The following is a 23,508-nucleotide window of genomic DNA, read 5'->3' on the forward strand; positions in this document are numbered from 1 at the left end:
ATTTTAAGTATTACAATAATTGAATATGAAATCAACATACAGTGTATTCTTTGTAAAAAAAAAAAAAAAAAAAAAAAAAAAAAAAACGAATAATGGAATGACTAAATAAACGTATCAATAAATAAATGCAAAACCCGCAAGACTTGAAGACATGAAGCAAAATCTTTCAGTTTTGCGCTTTAAAGTTTATAAAATTGTTCGTGCAAGCGTAGTCAGCGCATTTTTACATAGTGCTGTCATTGTGGGAACATTTAGTCCCCAAAATGCAGGCAAAAGCTGACCCTCTCTCAACGGTTTGTGTGTGAGGGTGGTCTGGGGGGAAAAAAAAGCTTGATTTCAAAAAGCACAATGGCGGGAATATTTCGTCTGGACTGTCAGGATTTGGTATGCGACAAGTTGCTTACGACTCTCTCTCTCTCTCTCTCTCTCTCTCTCTCTCTCTCTCTCTCTCTCTCTCTCTCTCTCTCTCAGGGAGTAAGGAAAGGGACGGATAGCGCGAGCGAAGCGTTGCGGCGCGGGCGGGGGAGACGCAGTCGCGCACACGCATTGGCTAAACGCGCTCTAGACAAATCCGTGCTCGAGTGACGTGGGGACGTGTGCGCGTTGAATATCTCCTATATACTACACCAGTCTTGAGAGATTCACATCTGTAACTCGCTTTTATTAGAATTTGACGACATTTTAAACGCTTTCCGAGACGCGCGACCCCCTCCGTTCTTTTCTTTTCGAACTCGTTTACAGTCCGTTTCTCTTGATATGCAATTACCTCTCCCCGTCTTCCTCTCCGGGAGTGCGACGATCTGCAAACACGAGACAAACTAGTCTGGTAAGCGAAAAAAAATCTGATTTTCTGTAGTCTGCGTGTGCGCTCGCGATTTTTGGGGGGCTGTTCGGATGTTTCCGTTTGCATGCGTGCGTGTGCGTGCGTGCGTGTGTGTGTGTGTCCATGTGGAATGTAAAGAGCGGAATCAATCGATGCCAAATTGCAAGCTCAGCTGTCGATTTACTCAAAGCTCTTCGCCTGCGTTTGGTTGTTTCTGCAAATGTTTGTTAGACGGAGGGGGGGGGAGATATGATAAATGAAACCGTCTTCATTGTGCATCTGCAAGCGCATCTTCGCATTCATTATGCATGTGCAGCATAAACTCTCCTTATCTGGAGCTCGATGGAACAAACACCGCTGATACAGTTCTAGAGCAAGTCTGTCGCGGTTCTTTGGACACATCCCGTCCCTTCAGTTTTTTGAAGCGAGAATGGAGGGCTTTTTTTCAGAGAAAGGCGTCCATTTTCGGTGTCGGTGGAGGGCTCCTCTAATGAATGCACTGCGGCTCGCATCAGCGCCCAGCCTCCCCCTGTCAACTCCCACACTTCACCCTGACCATTTATCTGATCTCACTGATCACGAGCGGGGACCTTTTCACAGCCCTGCTCGTGCATGTTTGATCCATGCTTTTCAGTCACATCATGTGACCTTAGGAACATGGCTTTTGCTGTCAAGAGGCCTCTATTTCAGCATTAGGCAATTTTCAAAGGAGAAGATGCACCTGTCACACTGATAGACGATGAAGGCCTGCGCTGTAAAAATGTTTTGCAATCTAGGCTAATCATTAAAAAATACGTGTTTGCTGTGATTTTAGCAGAAGGAATGAACATAAAAATGCACCTTGCATAATTACCTCGTTTTCCTGTATTTATAGCATGGGTTAGTGTAGGGACCAATTCTTACTATTAACTAGTTGCATGCCTATTATTAAAATATTGGCTGTTTATTACTTATAAAGCGCGTATTCTACGTGACCATATCCTACATCCATAATTGTACAACATACATAAACTTAACTACCTATTAACAAGAAGCAAATTATTTAGGTATTTATTATTAAAATAAATTAAAATAAAGAGCCTGAAGACATAACATACTGCCATTTTTAAAAAAAAAGTTTCTTATTTTAATTATAAGTTACAAATATGCTGATATAATTTATTAGTTCACAGTTACCTTTTTTCATGAACTGTACAACTCTAAGCCATTAACTACATTATTAATAGCTTAAACTGGTAGGCACATTAACATATACTTTAATGTTTTTACACAGTAGCAAAACGTCACTTAATTACAAAAGTATAAACCTGTACTGCATGTAACGCTCTCAGTGCATTTTTACATCAACATTCCGGCAACTACATGTGCATCTTTTTACTGTAAATAAAATATATTCATATATGCATGCATTCAGCAACATTTTTATCCGAAGCAGCTGTACGATATATTTTACGATATGCAAAGCTAGCTTTATTAAACATCTAATTACATTAGGAAGCAATCTAGAAGAGAAACGAAAAAAGGAATTAAGTTAGCATTGCTTATGCAAATATTTATTTCACTTACTCGCTTGAGAAGAACAATACATCTTATTCAGTGTGTTTTACTGTAAAAAAAAAAAAAAAAAAAGAAAAGAATGTATGAATGAATGAGAGTTTAAAAATCACACAGAGCAAGCTAGTGATGGTAGTGTTTGGCTTTGGCACAGAAACCTTAATCAACATGCTTGTGTGCTCGCAGGAAGCCTAGGATGCGCCTCCATAGTTTACATGGCCTCTGACCACACAGAAATGTTTTAATGAGAGAAAGCACCTGGTCAGGACTCAGGTTGTATCGCTCTCCTTTAGAGGATTCTGTTTAAGCAGATTGTGTCTCCTGGGATCACAATTATGTAATACTCTGAAGAATCCTGTGTCAGCATTGCTGTACCAACACCATTTTCCCACGATCTATACAGGAACCGAGAGCGTTTCAGACTACAACAAAGGAAAAGAAACCCCAGCGGATGGCTTTTTTACAATTATTAAAGAGCGGACCCCTAACTGAGATGATTTCCATTATTCTCTGTATAATTTAGAGGAGTGAACTGTAAAAATAAGGAGTCCTGCATGCAGCTCTCGGGGATGTACATGACAAATTTGATCTTTGCGAGAAGAAGCCTTTGCGGGGGCTTTGAAATTGATAAATATAATCGAGACATGGATTGTTTTTGCGATCGCACGTGGTGTTAGTCGTGACACTTTTCCAGGCACACTTGTTCTTTCCCACTAGACCAATACAGCTTTTAAAACAGTCATACTGCAGCAGACAAACAGAGTGGAGTGAAGTGACCCCTCATACCCCCGATCAATGCTGTCTACGGCAAAGCTGTATTCTCACGACGCCAGTAAAACAGCTTTTCTACCCACATCAGTGATGGATGTTTACGGCGTTGAAACAGAATGAGAAGTTTGTTTGTGTTTCGCCGTTATGTAGATTGTTTATGGTCAGTGCGGTTAATGTCTTGTTCGTGGTTACAGACAGTGGACTTTTAACAGACAGTGACATCAGATGAGTCAGGCAACATCTGTTTACTTCCACCCTAGTGCAATGATGCAATAGCACTAATTTTAAACCATTTTGGCACAGATGACTGATGTCTTTTTCAAGCAATAGTGATATTTAATTTACATTTAAATCCTACATAGAGATATTTTTTTTAACATGCAGTCAGTCAGATCTGTGGCCTGTAATCCAAACATAATGTATTATAATATGAAACAAAATTGTTAACACTGTTTTTTATAGCTATGCAAATGTTTTTGAACACAGCTGTGGAAAATTCAGTTTTTAAAATATAAAATGCATTAAAACACAAAAACACTTTTAAATTGTAATAATACTTTCACAATAGTACTGTGGCCCGGTTTCACAGGCAGTGCTTAGCCTAAAAAATAGCCATAGTTCAATAAGGACATTAAAGTCATTTTTATAAACTTTCCTTAGAAAAAAGCATTGCTGATACGTATCCTAGAGACAAAACAAAGGCAACGACATGTTTTAACATCAGTCAGTGCAGTTTTTCAGCTCAGATTTACATTTTAGTCTAGGACTAGGCTAAAGCCTTGTCTGTGAAAGCAGGGATATATTTCTGATCAAATAAATGCAGCCATGATGAGCATAGGAGGCCCCTTCTACATATTAATGAGGAATCGTACTGAAAAAATAACACAGGCTTTTGGATTGCCCTTAGAGCTGTAATAATTAACTCTCCCTTTCAACGGTCCCATCTGGGACTGAAACTTTCATAGAAGCAGAATCTTCTACCTTAAATACAGACGAGAAAGAGTGCAGTAGATAGACTGTGATCATTTCTTCCCCTCGTGCGTAGTCATCAAACAGAACCTATAGCAAGCTGTAAGCAAGAGGAAATGATTCATTCAGTCGGTTTGTACATTTGTTGTCTGAATCTCAAAAGGAATTATGAAACGAGGTAATGGCGCTTGTTTAGAGACTCTGTTAATTGCTTGTGGGAGGAGACACGGACATCCAGGTTAAGCAAATGAAATGAATATCCTCACTTGCTGTCTTCCTCCGAGCTTCCTACATGGGATCCAGCAGCATAACTGCAACTATATTATTGTTCATCGTTCATTGAGCAACTGCCTCACGGCAAATGATCTTTATGTCTGAAGTTCATCTGAAAAGAACTTTACTAAAAATAAAAGAGCCATGGATTTATTATTGTATTAGAAGAAATATCCCTGAGCACAACTGCTCATATTTTCATACACTGCTACTGTATCATGTGTTCAAACACCTATCAGATGTTTAAGGATGTGAGTATTCTTTGCTGGGGAATTAAGACTAGCTGTGCTTGCTTGTTTGCCTGAATGTGAGACGTGTGATAAATTCATCTAATCGCTAAATGTGATTTTGTTAACGTTCTCTCATCTTTAATGAGTACAAATTGTTCAATACTGCAGATGTTCTTTTTTGGTAGAAATTCTGTAATGTGCGTGTACTTAATCAAAAATACAGGAAAAACCTAACATTGTGATCACAATTTTAAAATGTAGTTCACTTCTCTGCTGAATTGTCAGCATCATTCTAAAATGCTGATTTGGTGCTCAAGAAACATTACTTTTAAACATTTATTTCAATCACGACAACTCTGTGAATTAATTTGAATTTAAATTTGGTTGTTTTGGTGGTATTTGTGAATAAATATACTGGACCAACTGAATCATTTTTATTAGTATATCTACAGTGCAGAAAAAATGCTTTTCTATTGTATATTTTTTTTGTCTTGTTTTCAGACAAAATATCTAATACTTAAATCAAGAAGGATTTTCTACACAAGCAAAACGTATAGTCTTGATTTCCGCAAAATCAAGACAAAATTAAGAAAGCTTTTGCTTAAAACAAGCTAAATAAGATGCCAATGGTGTAAGCTAAATAATATTGTTTTTATGTTTAATGTTTATGGTCGCTTATCCCATCGTCACTTATTTTGCTTGTTCTAAGCAAAAAATTCATTTTTACTTGTTTTTTTTCTGAAAACTGGGCTAGGCTTTAAATCCTTTTTTGAGAATTTCTAAATATTTTTGCTGTAAACAAGCATTTTTTGAAGTGTAGGCATGATTTTGGTGCTTAATGTGTTCTGATGGGGCTTGAATGGATGTTATTAAGTGCTTTGTACTGTTTTCTGACTGTTGAATTTGAATCTTTAAGGTGACCTCCTCCTGAAAGCTTTACATGTCTATGCATATTGATATTATTTAAATAGCTTCTCCTCTGACAGAGTATAAATGTAGCGCCTGCTGGTTCATCACCGCTCTTCTAACAGAGTTAAAAAAAAATGTTCCTTCATGATATTGGTCATGTCAGCTGATAATGTGGTGCAGTGTAGAATTTGCCTGGTAAGAGAAAGATTGTGGAAGGGGTGATCTATGAACCATCGCCACTATCACTTTTGTGCTCTTAAACAAGCCACTCAACTCAAGGTTGCTCAAGGGGACGGTCCGTGTAACAAAAAAATCTACTGGAAGTTATTTATGAAATGTGTCAGCTAAATGACTAATTAGTTATGATGAACACATTGACTTGAAGCACGATATATTCGTGTCTTGTAAGGGAAACTACGATCTGAACTAAACAAAGCATTTTATTTTCAGACTCATTGACTCGTTCTGGCAAGCTCTAATCTGATTGGCCGACTTTATGCTACTTCAGTGAGTAAGGGCTCTCTTTCTTCAGTCTTGAAACAAGGTCATGTTTACCTTCAAGGATGAAATAATGCAAAAACTATAAAAGGTATTGTAAAAGATGTTAAGTGTCAAGTGAAACTGTACATTTTGCTTTTTTTGTTGTGATATAATCACCCTAGTAAAAAATAAATATACTAAAATGTATATTTATTCCATGCAAAATATACTAAAAATACATATACAGTACATATTTATGTGCAATACTTTTTGTATACTGGCATACGTGTGCAAAAATGTATATTTGTTTGTGCTAAAGTATTGCAAGTACATTATAGGCTTACTTTAGGTACACACCTAAAATATCTTGCAAATATATTTAAAGATTGATATAAAAAAATTGCAGTCCTCATTGTTAGTGACATTAAAACACATTTTAGGCTTAAAGGGTTTTTTCATCCAAAAATTAAAATTACTCTTGCTTAGCTTCGAAGCATCCTAGGTGTATGTGACTTTCTTCTTTCAGACGAATCCAGTAGGAGTTATATTAAGAACTGTCCAGGCCTCTCCAAGCCTTTCCATGGGGATAAACGGGTGTTTGCTATACACTTCGGAAGAAGTTAAATAAAGTACACGCATCTGTAATAAAACATCCATCACAAGGTCTCCTCTAGCAAATCCATGCATTTTTAAACGATAAATATCCATATTTCAAATGTAATAAAACCTTTTTTCTCACTTCTGCTGACTGTCCCAGCAGATGACATAAGACGTCAACTTTGCATGATTAGTGAAGAGCATGGGGAGATGGCCATCATGAGGGTATCCCCCCGGAGTAGCAAACACCCATTTCATCCCCTTTGAAAGGCTTGGAGGGGGCTGCAGATTTTTGTATAATTCCGCTTAGATTTGTCTGAAAGAAGAAAGCGACATACAACTGAGCTGATTGGAAGGTGAGTAAAACACAGGCTACTTTTATTTTTGGGTAAACTAACCCTTTAATATTAGGAAATGTGCTTTGTGCAAAAGTAGTATTTCAAAAAAGTATTATTCTAATTTTTATATCTAGCTCTCAAGCGAAGTCGGAAAATATGTTAATAAATTTGAACTGTACTTAGTATGAAATAAATGTATTTTTTTCCTAGGCAAGGTAAATATTTTAGTTAATCCTGCAAACTGTGGTTGGTTATTTTACTTATTAACTAGATGGTCTTTTTCAGTCTAAAGTCTTTGACTTAACCTACAATTTTCAAATTTCTAGTGGTAGTCGTATGCAACTTTCATGCGCTCTGCTTGTATGAATATATCCACACAAAACAAATGACCTCCAGCACATCTGAAAGAAAGGTATATTGCTTGTCAAGACTATGTAATAACTTATACGTGTTAACTACCCTTCCCTAAAAATGAATAGCTTCTTGTTTGTGCTGTTTAGTCAAAATTCAGGGCAGGACTAGCTTAACCTTAGTTACCCTTTACTAATTAAACAAACTGCATTTCATGCTTAAGTAAATACAATTACAATGACAAAATGCCGAAGCAATCAGTCGTTCACACCGGGTAGATGGTTTTATCCAAAGTGACATTTTCTGCATTCAAGATGTGCATTTCATTTGTTCGTTTTAATGCGGTTGAACTCATGACCTCATGCCACGCTCTACCGTTCAAACTACAGGAACATGATGTGTCAAAATGCGATCAGAAGACGTGTGTATTCATGAGGACAGCACATTTTGTGCGCATGACACTCAAACTGTGAATGGGTCAGGCACTGTGTCCACAGCTGGGGCACATGGCGGATATGACCTCAGTCAACGAGAGCAGTGGGGACGTGAGAGCTGCAATAAGGGGTGTGTGGAAACGCGAGCTCAGGTGTTCCACTCTAATCTTTCATTAGAGATGTCATCTCTGAGCTCAGTGCGGTCTCACGCCCTCAGCATGGCGATGATGCTGCAGCAGCGATAAATTCATCCGAACGGAGCGGTGAAGGTAGTCTTTCATTGCTTCATTTGATGCATAGCGCTATTCGCTTTCCAAAGTGAATCGCTCGAGCGTTTCCTTTCACAAAGGTATCCAACTTCTTCAGCGCGCTTGCTTTTCTTTGATGTAATTCGGACTTTCCGTCATGATATTGCGTCCTCTCACATCTGCTTGTGGCTCACGTTCATTCTCCCTCTCTTCCGAACGGTGCAAAAGAGGTCATAATTGATGCTTTTTGTCATGATTGCAGCAGGGACTTATGTGCTAATTATTTTGATTCACGAGTCATAATAATTGGACGCGTTTCCCATAATTACAGCTTCGCCTTTCACAGTCGTGACATGATTTGTCTGAATGGTGTATTAATTGTCTGTAATTTTGATCGGTTACTCGACGTACACATCTTGACATGTCGAATGTATGGTGAGGAAGTAATGATCTGGGGGAAATGAGTTACTTTGTGTCTTTTCATCCACCCCCTGAGCCTTGCAAATCAATTCTCACACGGCAGCAATAGCTGAGAAATTATGAATGGAGGCAGCATTGTGGCTGATTACGCGACAGTCCCGTGAGAACAAGATCTCTGCTGTTTTTTCTTGTGACTGTGCGATTATAAATAGATGTAAATAAATATGTGACTTTTGTGGTCTGCCAAGCCATATGCTTGTATGTGTTTATCGCGAATAGACGTGGCAGACTGTGGAAACGCAGAGGCGATCTGCTTCGTATCGTGTGTTGTGTGTGTGGTACTCGCTTTGATGCTCTTTTTTTGTCGGCTTGGGTTTTAAGTATGGCAGAGGCATCACATAGAAACAGACACTAAAAGCTGCCGACTGTCTTGTGAGTGACTCTCAGGCTGATTAGTTTGACATATAGAAGAACAGTGTATTTCATACCGCCTCTGTTAATGTTTCTGGGGCCTGCAGAGGTGGAGTTAAACCCCTCAGGGCTGTTCAGTTCTCGTTGGCTTTCTGTGGGCAGTCATGTGAACTGCAAAATATTATGGCCTGTTATTAATCAGTAACACTTTTGGCACTGTTTTCGGGGGAGGAATATAATAATTCTTTCTTTGAGTAGAAGTAATGATGCTTTGTTAAGCTGCGGATGCTGTAATGCAGTGGTTCTCAATTGTTTTTTTTTCCCCCTCCAGGATGCAGATTTATCCAAAACGTCACTAAAACAAAACATTTCAAATATATTAAATATTATATCAACTTAATAATATGCAGCATCAGCAATTCGTTTTGTCCTTTCCAGACGGTTTTCACGGTTTGCATAAAATATTTTTGAAGATTTGATAATGTTTCCTGCACCAAATCAGCATATTATTATGATTTAAGAATCATGTGACTCTGAGGACTGAGTAATGATGCTGAAAATCTAGATTTGCAGACATAACTTACATTTTACAATATATTAGTAGTGCATAATAGTGCATGCTACAAATGCGCTGTACATTTAATGCACATCAATTTATTGTACGTACAAAAGACTGAGGTTTATGTGATATGTTTATTTATACCATACACTCTTAAGAAAAAAAGGACAAAAGCTGTCACTGGGCCAGTACCTTTTTAGAAGGTACACCTTTGTACTTTATTTACCCCTAAAGCTTGCATATTAGTACCTAAACAGTATAGTATCTTTTAAAAGGGTACCAACTTAATGATGCATAAACAGTTTAACTAACTGCATATTTCTGCACATTTGTCAGTGCACGGGTTACTTGTAATGAAAATGACAGAGCACTGAACATGGCAGTCAGTGTATTTTAGTATCATAGTAGTTTCTAGTTATTACATACTAGATTTGTAGTGCAGTAGTACATTTAGGTTTATATCACACCTGTAGTGCATATAGTACTGCTGTGGATGTGGAGAATATCACTGTAATTATTTAAAGCATTCCCGTGCGGCATTCTTTAAGCAGCATTTTTTAATTGTATTAATATTTCTAAGTAATTAGTCTTAGCATGTCAGCGCAGTAGTTAGTAGTATACATTGCTGCAATGCAGGTAGCTTCTTGGCAAACTACATACAGGTTTAAAGCTTTCTAAATACTGGCAATGTGATAAAGCACTATTAATCAGTGATTACACGGCCAGAAAAGAGGCTCTTGTGATCTGTGAATATGACTTTGTGACAAGGGCTGCTTGCAGAGTTGTAGTAATGAAGTCTTGGACCCAGTTTACACAGGTTAATGTCACATGATGCTTTATTCCCTGCTGAGACTGCACTGAGAGTGCGGATACAGACTGTTGCCTCTCTGCCTCTATTTTTCACACTTTCAGTCCCAGATTCTGGAATCGATCAAAATAAACTCCATTACTTCACCGTGTGAGAAGAGATTAAATGAGAGATTTTCATCTTCTCCAGCTGCTTTGATCAAGTTATTTTGTCATTATGGTTTTCTGATTAATATCTTTACCCTTACCTGTGGCCATAGATATTAAACTAGTTTCATTTTTGAAAAGAAGAAATGTCCTTATTTTAATTGTATTAAATTTGCTGTATTAAAATATTAAATGTACAAAATGTACAAATGTGCAATTTATAAATGTACTTGCAGATAATATATTAATAAGACTAATGGCCTTAAAGACAGAACACTCTCATGACATGTTTGTTAATGCCTTTTAGTAATGATGTCAAATGAAAACCTTTACTTTAAAGCACATTTTAAATCATTATTCTTTTATTATCATGTCATGTATTAAAGCAGTGTGCTTGTTTTGAGGTGTGGACTAATACTAAAGTACAAGTAGATTATTAAAATACAAAATGTCAGCTAAATATTTATTATATTAAATAACAAATAAACAAATAATGTATAACTTTCAAAAGGAAGTACGTAAAAATCCATGTTTAATTTACAGTATAAGTCCTTTTTGGTGTATACATTACACATTAGCCATATTTCAAAGACAATTAAAGTAATTTTGAAATCACATTTAAAGACGTAATAAAATTTTGCAGAAGCATTTTATAAAATCACTGAATTGCATTTAACTGATTTTTGAAATACTACAATTTACATGAAAATTCTTTTTGCACTTCGCTAAATTATTAGCAGTACATTATTTACACATTTATTCATATACTCTATGATTATTTAAAAAAATATAGATGCACAAAGGTTACTATCCCAAATAGCTCTCATTAATGTCCGCTTGAAACGGTCATTTTGTTGTGTGGTTGCGTTAAACTGGTTTACATTGTGTAACTTGTGCATTTGTAAAGATTATATTTTGTTTGTTTGTGCTATTTCTGTATTTCCCGTCTAACAGCTTACACCTGATAAACGTCTTTAGTCAGAATCGTTCGGATTGCCACATGCAAAATTCCATGCTTACAATGTTTTTGTGCACCTTTTTCTTTTTTGCTCTGATGTGACACATTAGACACATTTTCCATCCATGCTTTACTCGAAAGGGATTTTTCTATGAGGGCTACAAAATCTGTACTGCAGAGGCTCACCATGCGAACAGGGTTTAACCCATTTTGATGGCTGTGCCATATTGCATTATAAATTATTAACAGCCAAGGCAGCCCTGCATTATGTCTGCTAAATTATGTTTGCTAAATTATGCGCACTGCGCGATTGTCCTCTGGTTTTATAGGTTTTTCGCTGTGTGTGCGCCTTCGTGAGCATCTTTGCCTCGTATAGGTGTGGTTAACATAAAGCATCCGGCGCTGTGAGGTAACGCTTCTCCTCTTGCTTGGTCAGGGAGTCTCTACAGGCTCATTGCAATGATCCAATTCGTGTGATGTTGCTGAATTGCATGTTTGTCAGTTATTCCCTTATCTCATCCCGAGGGATGAAAGCACTGCCCCCCTCCCATCTCTCCATGCTTTTGCGATTCAGCGTTACTATGGTAACAGTGAAGACCTGCCTTTGCTCCTCTCTCCCCAAGTTCTTTAGAATCATTCCTCGCTAAAGTTCCCCCAAACTGTTGGGGAATGGTGGGGGTTTGTGGCAAAGAAGTTGCGGCAGAATTCAATCTTTCTTCTCTATCTCCAGGTTTTTTTATCAGCAATGACCAGAACTGACGCGAAGTAAGACTATACCCACACACGAAGGCATCAACACAAGCTTCTCCATTGCGGTCGACCTGTGAGAGCAGCAGAGAAACAGTGGGGAGTAAACGAGTGCAGGAAGGAGAAAAGGAGTGTGCGAGGACAGTCGATGGATGCTGCCCGGATTGAAGGGACAGCACATTCTCATCTGACGAGGAAAAGAAAGATTTCAAAATTGAGTCGAAGGACAGAAACTCGCCGTCAGGTAAGCTTGTCCAATCAGGTAGCAGTATTAAAAGGTATTAAAAGTATTAAAGTACAAAAATGTAAATGTTGTTATTAATTACTCAGCCTCATGGCAATATAAACCCTTAAAGGGTTAGTTCACCCCAAAATGAAAATTCTGTCATTAATAACTCATCCTCATGTCTTTCCAAACCCGTAAGAACTTTGTTCATCTACAGAACATAAATTAATTAATATATTTTAATGAAAGTCTGAGAGCTCTCTGACCCTCAATAGACAGCAACACCTCTGAAATGATCCCAGCTCCAGAAACATGGTAAATACATCTGTTGCTCAACTTCAGTTTTGCTTTTTTTGTGCAAAGAAAACAAAAATAACAAAACTTGAGTTACGTATTTCGCCCATTTTAAGGAGATTTAACGCATATGCACTCTTTCCTCTTTCCACAGATTACGTTTATGCCTGTGCTTTCCCCCCAAACCTAAACAAGGCAGATTACGTCAAATACTTTAAAGCATGCATATGCATTGCATTGCGATACTCTCCAAAATTATGATGTTTCTGGAGCTGGGAACATTTGAGTTGTGTTGCAGTTTATTGAGGTTTTCACCAAAAAATATCTTCATTTGTGTTGTGTAGATGAACGAAGGTTTTACGAGTTTAGAACAATGTGAGGTAATTAATGACAGAATTTTCATTTTTGGATCAACTACTCCTTTTAGACCTTTGTTCACCTTCGAAACACAAATTTATAGATATTTTGATGAAATCCGAGAGCTTTCTGACCCTTCATAGACAGCAAACAGCAATAGTGGACTGTCGTGGGAGAGAAAAAAAAATTGCTGAATAAAGTCTTCACAAAATTATTCCTTAAACACTGATGTCACATGGACTATTTTAATGATGTCTTTACTACCTTTCTGGGCCTTGAACATATTGGTTGTGTTGCTGTCTGGGTCTGAATGCTCTTAGATTGCATCAAAAACATCTTTTTGATAATCTTTGAGGAAATAATTTTGTGTTTTGTAGATGAACAAAGGTCTTACTTACAGGTATGGAATTACATGAGGGTGAACAACTAAGATTTAAATTTTTTTTGGGTGAACTGTGCCTTTAAATGATCTCTAGGCCCATGCCAAAAAAGCAAATCTATCATCTCTCTATCTCTATATACTAGCAATATTACAGAAAAGTAAGTGTGAGGAAAGATAGATGGGCAGGCAGTGATGTTTCCACCCCTCCGCTTATTTGCTTCATCTCTCGCTCTCTCTTTCATAGGCATGGTGTGTGAGAAGGGCATTCAGATCCTTCTCACCATCGTGGGTGCTTTCGCATCCTTCGGCCTGATGACGGTTGCTATAGGCACTGATTATTGGCTCTACTCACGGGCGCTCATCTGCAACAGCACCGCCAATAACACACAAGAGGATCCCCATAATAAGGAGAAGAAAGACCCCGGGGCCTTGACGCACTCTGGGCTGTGGAGGATCTGTTGTCTGGAAGGTCAGCCGCTGTCTTAGCTCTTGGTTATATTGTGGGGGTGGTGTCTGTGTGCAGTAATTTGAGAAAAAAAGTAAAGTTAAGATTTATACATTTTTTATAAAAAAAAAAAAAATTAAGTAATACTAAAATACTAGGCCAAAATTTGGAAAACTGTAAATAGTACATCAAAGAGAATATCATTTTCTGTATGTGTATATATGTTTACATATACAGTGAGTTTGTGTGTGTGTTTAAATGATTTTAATGATTAATGCTTTTTAAAACATTTACAGAATTTGATCATATTTCTGTAGCATTTTTACTTCTACAGGTAATATGAAAATGCTGAAAATAATTTATTTATTTATTCTATTGAGAGCCCTAGTTTTTAAGTAAGAGACTGTTATCTCTTTAATTATATATATAATTCCATTCAAAAGTTTGGGGTTGGTAAGATATATGGTATATATGCATGCAATAACAACAATGTTATCCTTGTATTTTCAATATTTATATTCATCTAGGTCACTCAAAAGGCATATTCCTATTTTAAGAGTTTAAGATAAAAAAAAAAAACTCAGTCTAATACTATTTTACAGACTGGTAATAATTCCTATTGTAAAAATACTCTAAACTTAAGATTTTGTCATGTTTTTTAATGTCAGAACTTTAATTATTCATCAAATTAATAGGATATCTCAACTTTACATAATGCATATTATTCAAATACATTTAAATGATTCTGAAATTGGCTAATATGCCTGTATAAAGGATGAAACCATTTAAAAACGGTTAAATTCTTCATTTAAATAGTATTTAAGGATAATTAACAGACACAATATAATAAAACATATACACGTCCTGAACCCTGATATGGCCATTTACTACTAAAGAGTTTTGTGTAGGAGCGAAACCCAAAAAAGTCTATAAAGGCCTAATTAAAAGGCTGAGCTGATTGCATTGAGAGGTCAACACAGAGGGACATCAGTCGTGGTCTTAGGGGCCGTTCTAGCACCTCGTGCTCTCGCTCATCCCCGTGTAATGCGCTCTCCGCTCCGCCTGCAGCCAGCCATTGTGCTCTGCTAATTTAGCCTTATGGCTAAGCTCTCCGATAACAAAGCATTCAATTAAAGATAAGCCTGGATTCCCAATCATCACAGCGGCGCGGCTTCTCTCTCAGTCGTCTCTCTTTGTTTCTTTCTCTATCTCATTAAAGCCTCGCTTTCCCCTCTTTCTTTGCCCTGTCGGTCGCTGTAGTGTTACAGCACTCTTGGCATAGTTTAGAGGTCAAGACATCCTTGCTTTCCTCAGGGATTAGGGCCAAGATGGATGCTTAGTTGAAACACAATTAAGAGCAGGTGAAGTGGAAAGCGGACATTTTGGATCTGCATAATGAATGTCACAGCTAGCCTGGCCCAAACAGCAAATAGTGTTGGCCGCGTGATGATAGGTGCACTGATTGTCACATCACCCCCACTCGATTCTAGACACGCACACACACACACACACACACACACACACACACACACACACACGCTGGGCCTCGTCCTTGCCTTCATCTACGCTCCCCTGCTGCTGGAGCAATCGATAGCAGAAGCTAATGCTATTCTTAAGGCTAATGAGATGCTTTCATGTTTATGTAACTTAGATCAGAGAAAGCGAGGTCATGGTAAGTAGGTAAATGCTGAAAAGTCCATCTTAGACCAGCATGAGTGTTCTGACTTGGTGCTGGTCTAAACCATAGAAATACATATATTGATGCCTCATCAGCTAAACTAACACAATGCAACAAGATAAAGGCATTAGATAACGTAACACCAAAAAGTTACCGTAGTTTAAAAACCTGTAATATTAAGGTAATACATATACAAACAGATGAGAAAGGCTACGCCATTTCTTCAGAAATTTAAATGTTGGCTTTTTTTTTAACCACTGGTTGCACAATCTTGAAAAGCTATTGCTTTTTAAATGTGTGATGACACACTGAATGGAGCTGGTGAATGTGGCACATAAATACACAAAATATATAAATTAATAATAATAATAAATAATGAAAAATAAAATAAGTAAACTTTTTACATTTATCTAGTTGTCAAGGTAACATTTCTCAAATTTTAATCATGCTAACAATTAAATTATATAGCAAATACAAAAAAAAATTATGTACGCACGTTTTAAAAAAAAAAAAAATACAACTTAAAATTTTAACTAAATTTTAAATGAGAACAGGATTTCTAGTAAACATTTTTCAAGCATGGATGAATGACAAATTTGTAAAAAAAAAATTAAACCAGAACCACTGAAAGGAAAACAAAGTGCAGAGCTGTGTTCTTTTACACATGAGCAGCGAGTGTTTTCCGTGGCTGGGAGAGGCTCAGTCCACATTTCAATGCTTTCTCTGCATGAACTCCCTCTTTGCAAGTGCCTCTAGTTTGGGTCACTTATAACAATCATGTATCTTCATGATAAAATCCAATGTAAATTCACATTTAAATCTAGCTCAAAAACTGATTTTTACACTTTCATGGTATTCAATATATTTTGGAGAGGTTGGCAGGTCTGTTGATGTGCATTTGATGATAGATACTATTTAGACACAAGGTTATTGCTGAAAGATGCAGTATCTCTAACAAAGAACCCGAATAGTGATGCCTAGGGTGACCATACAGGCCATTTTTTCCAGACGTGTCCTTGCCAGGATTTCTGTATTGCATTGATTTAAAGTACCTCAAGAGCGTTTTGAAAACATAAGGAGTCAATGCACTGATCAGTCTGCACGCAATCAAAGCCAAAACCTACTTATTTTAGGCAAGATAGGAGTCCTGGACATTTTTGGGGAAAATGTCTCTTATGGTCACCCTAGTGATGCCAGATTCTACGCAGTGACACATTTCCCCTTTGTACCCTCATCTCTTTCTTACAGATTAATGTCCATGAGAGGAGGAATATAAAAAGACATAAACAGCTGTGAAAAGAACCCCCCCCCCACCTGTCCACCCGTATCTCCCTGCGTCTGTCTCATCACTCCATCACATTCCCACTCCATCAGTCAACACCAGTCATGATGTCATCATGTGCGTCAGTCTGTCTGTCTGCACTGGAGCGGGTAGCTATGCACTCCCTGACTGACTCCAGGCCTATCTGCATGTGTGTGTGTTTCCTGTTCCACATCTTAACAAATGAACATAATGAATTAAGAGAAATAGATCTGTATCAGGTGCTACAATCTGAAAATGACTTCCCTATCTAATTTAAAGAGATTGGACTGCTGATTAGGCCATCCATTTTTATGTCAGAACTCTTGCAGTCTGTCTGTCTGCGTGTGTATCTATCTATCTATCTATCTATCTGTCTGTCTGTCTGTCTGTCTGTCTGTCTGTCTGGCATCTATCTATCTATCTATCTATCTATCTATCTATCTGTCTCCGTGTGTGTGTCTGTCTGTCTGTCTGGCATCTATCTATCTATCTGGCTATCTATCTATCTATCTATCTATCTATCTATCTATCTATATATCTATCTGTCTGTCTGTCTATCTGTCTGTCTCTGTGTGTGTGTCTGTCTGTCTGTCTGGCATCTATCTATCTATCTATCTATCTATCTATCTATCTATCTGTCTGTTTGTCTGTCTGTCTGTCTATCTGTCTCTGTGTGTCTGTCTGTCTGTCTGTCTGGCATCTATCTATCTATCTATCTATCTATCTATCTATCTATCTATCTGTCTGTTTGTCTGTCTGTCTATCTGTCTGTCTCTGTGTGTGTGTCTGTCTGTCTGTCTGGCATCTATCTATCTATCTTTTGTCTGTCGGCCTGTCTCACATTAATGCTGTTATGAGAAAATATTTTTGAGTCCTTATTTCTGAGTTAGTTATACTGTTCCTGTTACAGCAAAAAATATAATAATATTTATGCAGTTTTTTTATATAAGACTCTACATTTATATTACATTTATATATTTTATATTTTCTATAGTGTAAGAAACTACACTTTTTTTCAGCAAGGATGTTAAATCTGTCATAAATGACATTTATATTGTTAAAAATGCTGTTAATAAAACTTTCTGTTCATCATAAATATTAAATATTAAATGGCACAACTGTTTTCAACAATTACTTCATGTGACACTGAAGACTGTATGTAACGATGCTGAAAATTTAGAAATACATCCCAGGAATAAATAACATTTTCAAATACTTTAGAATAGTCAATGTTTAATTTAAAGTGTAATTGTCTTGTTGAGCAAAAGAGACTTCTTTCAAAAACATTTAAAACTGTTGAACGGAAGTGTAACAAAACAGCAATGCCACTTAATTATGATCCAGATAAGTTTTAAATATTAAAAGATTCCAACTACAGTCTCTGCCAGAGAGTGCAGCGAGTGCTTTTACATCAGGGTGTGATCATGTAAACACATTTGTGGGAAAGCGTGGTACAGCGCTGCGGTTCATTCTCAGTTAAGCTCAGAAGTAACATATGCGCAGGAGCGTGAGGCTCGTTGCAAGGATGTCTCACCTCTGATGTTCCTGTCTGTTTCTTTGTAGGGGTGAAGCGTGGCGTGTGCTCCCAGATCAACCACTTCCCAGAGGACGCCGACTTTGATCATGATGGAGCAGAATACGTCCTGCGTAAGAGGCTGCCCTTTATTACAACAACAGACTTTATCATGACAAAGCATTTCTGCGGCATGAATGAAATGCAGCTACAGCAATATCTTTGCCTTGTTAAAGAAACCGTTCACCCAAAAATAAAGCATCGCCACTATATTTACTCATTCTCGTTTCTTATGCTTTCTTCCCGGTTTAAGTAACATATTGCAGATTCACAATAATTCTGCAAATTCAATCCTATGCTTCATATCCCCTGAAATGCTCCAAGACATTTCTGTGCTACAGCTTCCTGTGTGCACGTGCGCATGTCACACGCATAAATGCATGCATGCACACAGGTTGGCATTTTGGTTGGTATTTAGATGGCATTTCCTTGCACTGTCCCAGCTTGACTGGTCCCAGATGGGATGCCGAACTGCCAGGGGAACATTTTTCCTCTGGGGCTTTTTCATACACTGTGCACAACGGCATCATTTAATTACCCAGGTGCTTCATTTTAGCTTAATATTTGTATCTAAAAATGTGGCATAGAGATAATAACCCACAGTGTTAAAGACCTGAACAGAAATGACTGGCCTGCACTCATCATGTCTCACGCTTCTAATGCTCTCCGTCTCTCACTCGCTCCCATCTGTCTCTGTACTCTGCTATTCTCTCTTTCCCTGCAGGAGTGGTCCGGGCTTCCAACATCTTTCCCATTCTTAGTGCCATCCTGCTGCTAATGGGAGGAGTCTGTATCGCAGCCAGCCGTTTCTACAAGAGCAAAAGGAACATCGTGCTGGGGGCTGGCATTCTGTTTGTAGCGGCAGGTAAAGTGTGTGCATTGTGTGTATATAGGCATTGGTCCAAGAGTAAATGTCAAATTACATCTAAGAGTTGCCTGGAATAGTAAACTGTGTCATACTCTGAGGCGTCCTAAAGTCTAATTAAAATGCGAATAAATGTGTACATGGAAAACTCTGACAATTTAAATGAAAGAAGAAATTTTAGATTATAAATATATAATATAAAATAATAATTATGTGTATCTTACATTGCGTTTAAAATGCACATTATATGATATAAATAATATCATGCGTATCTTGCATTGCATTTAAGATACATGCTATATTTTATTTTATTTGTAGGTTTTATATATATATATACAGTATATATATATGTGTGTGTGTGTGTGTGTGTTAATTTTAAATTTTCTTATGTATCTTAGAATTAAATATCTAGAATGCAATAATTCATACTATATTAATATTATATTACGTTACATTGTAGTATATATTTGTAGTGAACAATAGTCAACATTTTTAAAGTGGATTACTCCATCAGAGTTTTCCTAAATCCCGATCCACTTCAAATATTGACTACTGTATACTCCAGTATATACTGATAGCAGAAAACACCACAAAATGTTATAAAATGCTGTATACAAAAAGTCTTACATTTTTTGTCTATACAGATCCACAGTATTACTGAAACATGTAGACCTGTGAATGCTGCTGCTTTTTTTTGATCAGTTGGCTTGTTTTTGATCATTAATCTTTAGGCCTGAGTAACATCATTGGTGTGATAGTGTACATTTCTGCCGCTCTGGGTGACATTTCCCCGAAGAAGGACGAGGATAAGAAATGGCAATACTCCTACGGCTGGTCCTTCTACTTCGGCGGGCTGTCCTTCATCCTGGCTGAGATGGTGGGCGTGTTGGCGGTGAACATCTACATCGAGAAGAACAAGGAGCTCCGCTGTCGCTCTCGCACCGATATCTTTAAGAGCACCACTCACGCCATGCTACGGCTCCCGAGCTACCGCTTCCGCCGCAGATCACGTTCCAGCTCTCGGTCCACAGACCCCTCACGCTCACGGGACCCCTCTCCCGTGGGTGGCCCGCCCGGGGGGAAGAACTTTGGAATGCCCCCGTCTGCTTTACTCTCCCAGGGGCCCATCTCTGTGTCCACACTCCCCAACCCTCACTCCCGCTCCGCTCTGCCAGGGGGCGATATTTCCCTTTACACCCTCTCCCGAGACCCCAAACTGGGGGGTTTGGGAGGGCTGGGCGCCCCTCCGCTGTACGGCACGGTGGATCGCGCCACTCTATACCAGCTGCACAACTGCTTTCCGAAAGAGAGCGGAGGGGGCGGAGGAGGCATGATGATGAGTGGGACGCTGCCCTCACTCAAATCCCACAATCCCTCAGCCGTCCAGAATTCTTCCAACTCCAACGCGCCGCTCAGCAACTCCGTCCCGTCCTCCCAGCCTCCACCTTTCTCCTCCTCTACGGTGGAGCGGGAACGAGGGATGGGAACGCTGGATAGGCTAGGAAAAGGCGACAGAGAGAGTAACTCCAACACGCTAAATAGGAAAACTACACCAGTGTAGACGGATAGAGGGTCAGGGTAGTTGAAAAAGAGGTCAAACGCGAGAGCTAATGGACTGGAAAACAACTAAAAAGAGGATAAGTCTCTCAGCATTGACAAATGTTTCACTTTATGACAAAAATAAAGAGTAAAAGATAAGACAAACATCTCATAATAACAACAACACCTCATGTTTTTTGTTCTTCAGTACCGTTTTATAACATGTTTAATCTTAACGACGTTATTATCATGGGATACTGTGATATTATTTCGCTTGATTTTAGACGTGGAGTTTCATGACGGCGTGTAGTGTTGTTGTTATCATGACCGCGTTTGAACCGCCAGCTCTTAACATGTCGAATGGTTCTAGTTTTTCAACTAGAAAGACTATTTTGCTTTTCAAAGATTTTTGACTGTGATTCCAAAACGTGATACTGAGCACTGCAGAAACACGAGCGTATTCAATACATGTGAGAAGATTACTACGACTAACTTTGTGAGAAGCATTTTATTTATTTTAAAGAAAGTTTTATTTTCTACCCTTTGATAACATGCAATTTAGTGTAATATCTGTATATCTGTCTTCCAGCTCAGTAAAGAGATCAGCACCATAATCGATGGACTGAAATGACAAAGAGTTCAAATGAAAAAAAGATTTTTATATAAACCTACCATCATATTATTTTTGTTAAAATCACTATTAGCAGTAGAAGTAGCACTTGTTGAATTGAAAACCTTTGTTTTGGGGCATTACAACATTCCCTCACTTGGTTAAAGAGGGAGAGACGATATATTTGTATAGAGAAAATGACGAATGATGACATTCAGAAGAGGGACTTCTATCCAAAACTGTGCTTTTCAAATCTGAGGGAGGATGAAAAAAAAAATTTACATTTTGAAATGCAAATGTATATTACACATAACTGTATTTGAAAAAAAAAAAAAACTAGAGTACAGACGTGAAGGGAGAGGTCTTTATGTGTTGAAAAGGGCAGAATGGGTGGGTGGGTCGGGCTTTTTTGAATATGTATGAGGACACTGTCTTCCTTGAGCTCTGATTGGGCTACACTCGTATGTGGGGCATGCCCTGTGTCATTTGTGTTTTCCCTCCATTGTGTCATGTGATCATGACAGCATCCCAAAGGCAAACTCCCTTCCAAAAAAAAAAAACAAAAACAAATGTTCACTGTGCTGCACCTGACTCCCTTTGATCCGTCTGCTTCTCTAAATGAGAGATTATATATGTGGACATTCTGCTAACCTTTAACCTTTATTCCATGATCCCAGCCAACAAAAGGTCAACACAGGACATTATATAAAAGAGTGCAAATGGGCATCAAATCACAATCTCCTGCAATCGGGGGGTCTTTTTTATTTCATACAGAAAAAAATGTGAAAAACTACACACAGACAGCATTTATGTGGTCAGTTATAAATATTACGTAGTGGAGAATAGATATATCTAGAGAAAATATGGTTTATCTTAATGTGTGATAAACTCTAACACTGTATTGCACGAATTTTATATATAAAAGAAACAACAGACAATCTACGAGTGATGTCATTTGTGTGTTTTTAACATCTTTATCCATAAAAGATAACTAAGATGATCTTTCATGGAAGCCATCATTTTGGAGTTTAACATATAAAAAAGTAACAAAGTTGCAAGGAATCTCAAAATTCACTATTAACCTTTTTTTTTTACTGTGAGGATAAAACAGGCTTCCAAATTCAGTGGTTCTTAACCCGGGGCCTGGGCCCACTAGATGCCTTAAAGTAAGATAAAATTAGCATAAAATAAGACAAAACAATCAAGATATTTCTTATTTTTATTCACCCAAGACTCTTTACGTGAGGTAAATGTCACATAAGAGTAATACAATCTTACAATTAATGTTTTCAATACAAATGTATATAATTTTTTCTAGTTATGGCAAACACTAAAATACATTTGGTAGAAATAGTGAAAAAGAAAATCCTTATCACAAACAGCTGGAAATGTCATGTAAACAACAGGGGCCTTTGAGTCAAAAAGGTTAAGAACCACTGTTACAATAATTAATAAATAAATTTGGAAAAAAACAACTCCTTTTAATGCCTAAAAGTGCCTAAAAAGATGTTTTGCAGAATATATATTTGAAATTGGCCTTTTTTTGTGTATAATTTGGATAAATATCAACCTATTTTTTTTCCTGATATTCAGATGGGCAGGCCATCCCTTTCTCACTAGAAAAGGTTTTATTGTACCCACCCACAAACAAGTCCAACAATTAAAGCACCCCTATTATGGATTTTTGAAAATGTGCTCCGTGTATAAAGTTATTTGTCTCTCAAAAGAAAGAGTTGACTCTGAATCACTGAAATCCTTTTTAAAACGAATCCCCAGCCTTTGACGTCAACACGAATTATTAGCATACTGCTCGTCCACTGGTTGCTCTTTCCGTGTTGGTCTGGATGAAAATGATAATGAATTTTTTGTCCCTAGGTTTTCCCTGGTAATGCTATACACAAAGCAGCTCCAGATTAACATCAAACAGAGAAGAGGTTTGGAAAAATAAATGCAGTGTTTTTTGACCTTGCATTGCACGTCAACCTGTAATTAGGGAATCCCAAAAACAAAACATGAACCTTTTATTACCCATAATAGGGGCACTTTAATAAACCTGCACAGGCAGATCCTGTTTTATCCCCCCCATGCACTCATACACATAAAAAGTGAAAGAACAGCCCGTTAGTCTGACAGGCACTATTAAAGGGCTATATATACAAGCAGACCTCTGGCTTGAGTGTCAACCTACAGCTCCAATTTCCCTACTACTG

The 23,508-nt window shown here is 37.8% G+C and overlaps 1 protein-coding gene across 2 annotated transcripts; it reads left to right on the plus strand.

Moving 5' to 3' along the window:
- The first annotated feature begins 533 nt into the window (after positions 1 to 533).
- On the plus strand, positions 534 to 22,236 carry cacng8b (calcium channel, voltage-dependent, gamma subunit 8b). 2 transcript variants are annotated; one of them, XM_043260539.1, is made up of 7 exons: positions 534 to 826; positions 2,651 to 2,653; positions 12,010 to 12,270; positions 13,530 to 13,754; positions 18,275 to 18,358; positions 19,009 to 19,149; positions 19,881 to 22,236. In XM_043260539.1, the coding sequence occupies exons 4-7, from the start codon at positions 13,532 to 13,534 to the stop codon at positions 20,708 to 20,710; spliced, it is 1,278 nt and encodes a 425-aa protein (XP_043116474.1). In that variant the 5' UTR covers positions 534 to 826; positions 2,651 to 2,653; positions 12,010 to 12,270; positions 13,530 to 13,531; the 3' UTR covers positions 20,711 to 22,236. The 2 variants fall into 2 exon arrangements, with proteins under 2 accessions (XP_043116474.1, XP_043116473.1); XM_043260538.1 differs by lacking the exon at positions 2,651 to 2,653.
- Positions 22,237 to 23,508: the final 1,272 nt, after the last annotated feature.

The sequence above is a fragment of the Puntigrus tetrazona genome, chromosome 16 (assembly GCF_018831695.1).
Source record: "Puntigrus tetrazona isolate hp1 chromosome 16, ASM1883169v1, whole genome shotgun sequence".
Lineage (NCBI taxonomy): Eukaryota > Metazoa > Chordata > Actinopteri > Cypriniformes > Cyprinidae > Puntigrus > Puntigrus tetrazona.

Coding starts and splice junctions, on each gene's coding strand:
- cacng8b (XM_043260539.1), top strand. CDS start 13,532: ATGGTGTGTGAGAAGGGCATTCAGATCCTTCTCACCATCGTGGGTGCT. Junction 13,755..18,274: donor GAGGATCTGTTGTCTGGAAG/GTCAGCCGCTGT, acceptor GTTTCTTTGTAG/GGGTGAAGCGTGGCGTGTGC. Junction 18,359..19,008: donor TGGAGCAGAATACGTCCTGC/GTAAGAGGCTGC, acceptor CTTTCCCTGCAG/GAGTGGTCCGGGCTTCCAAC.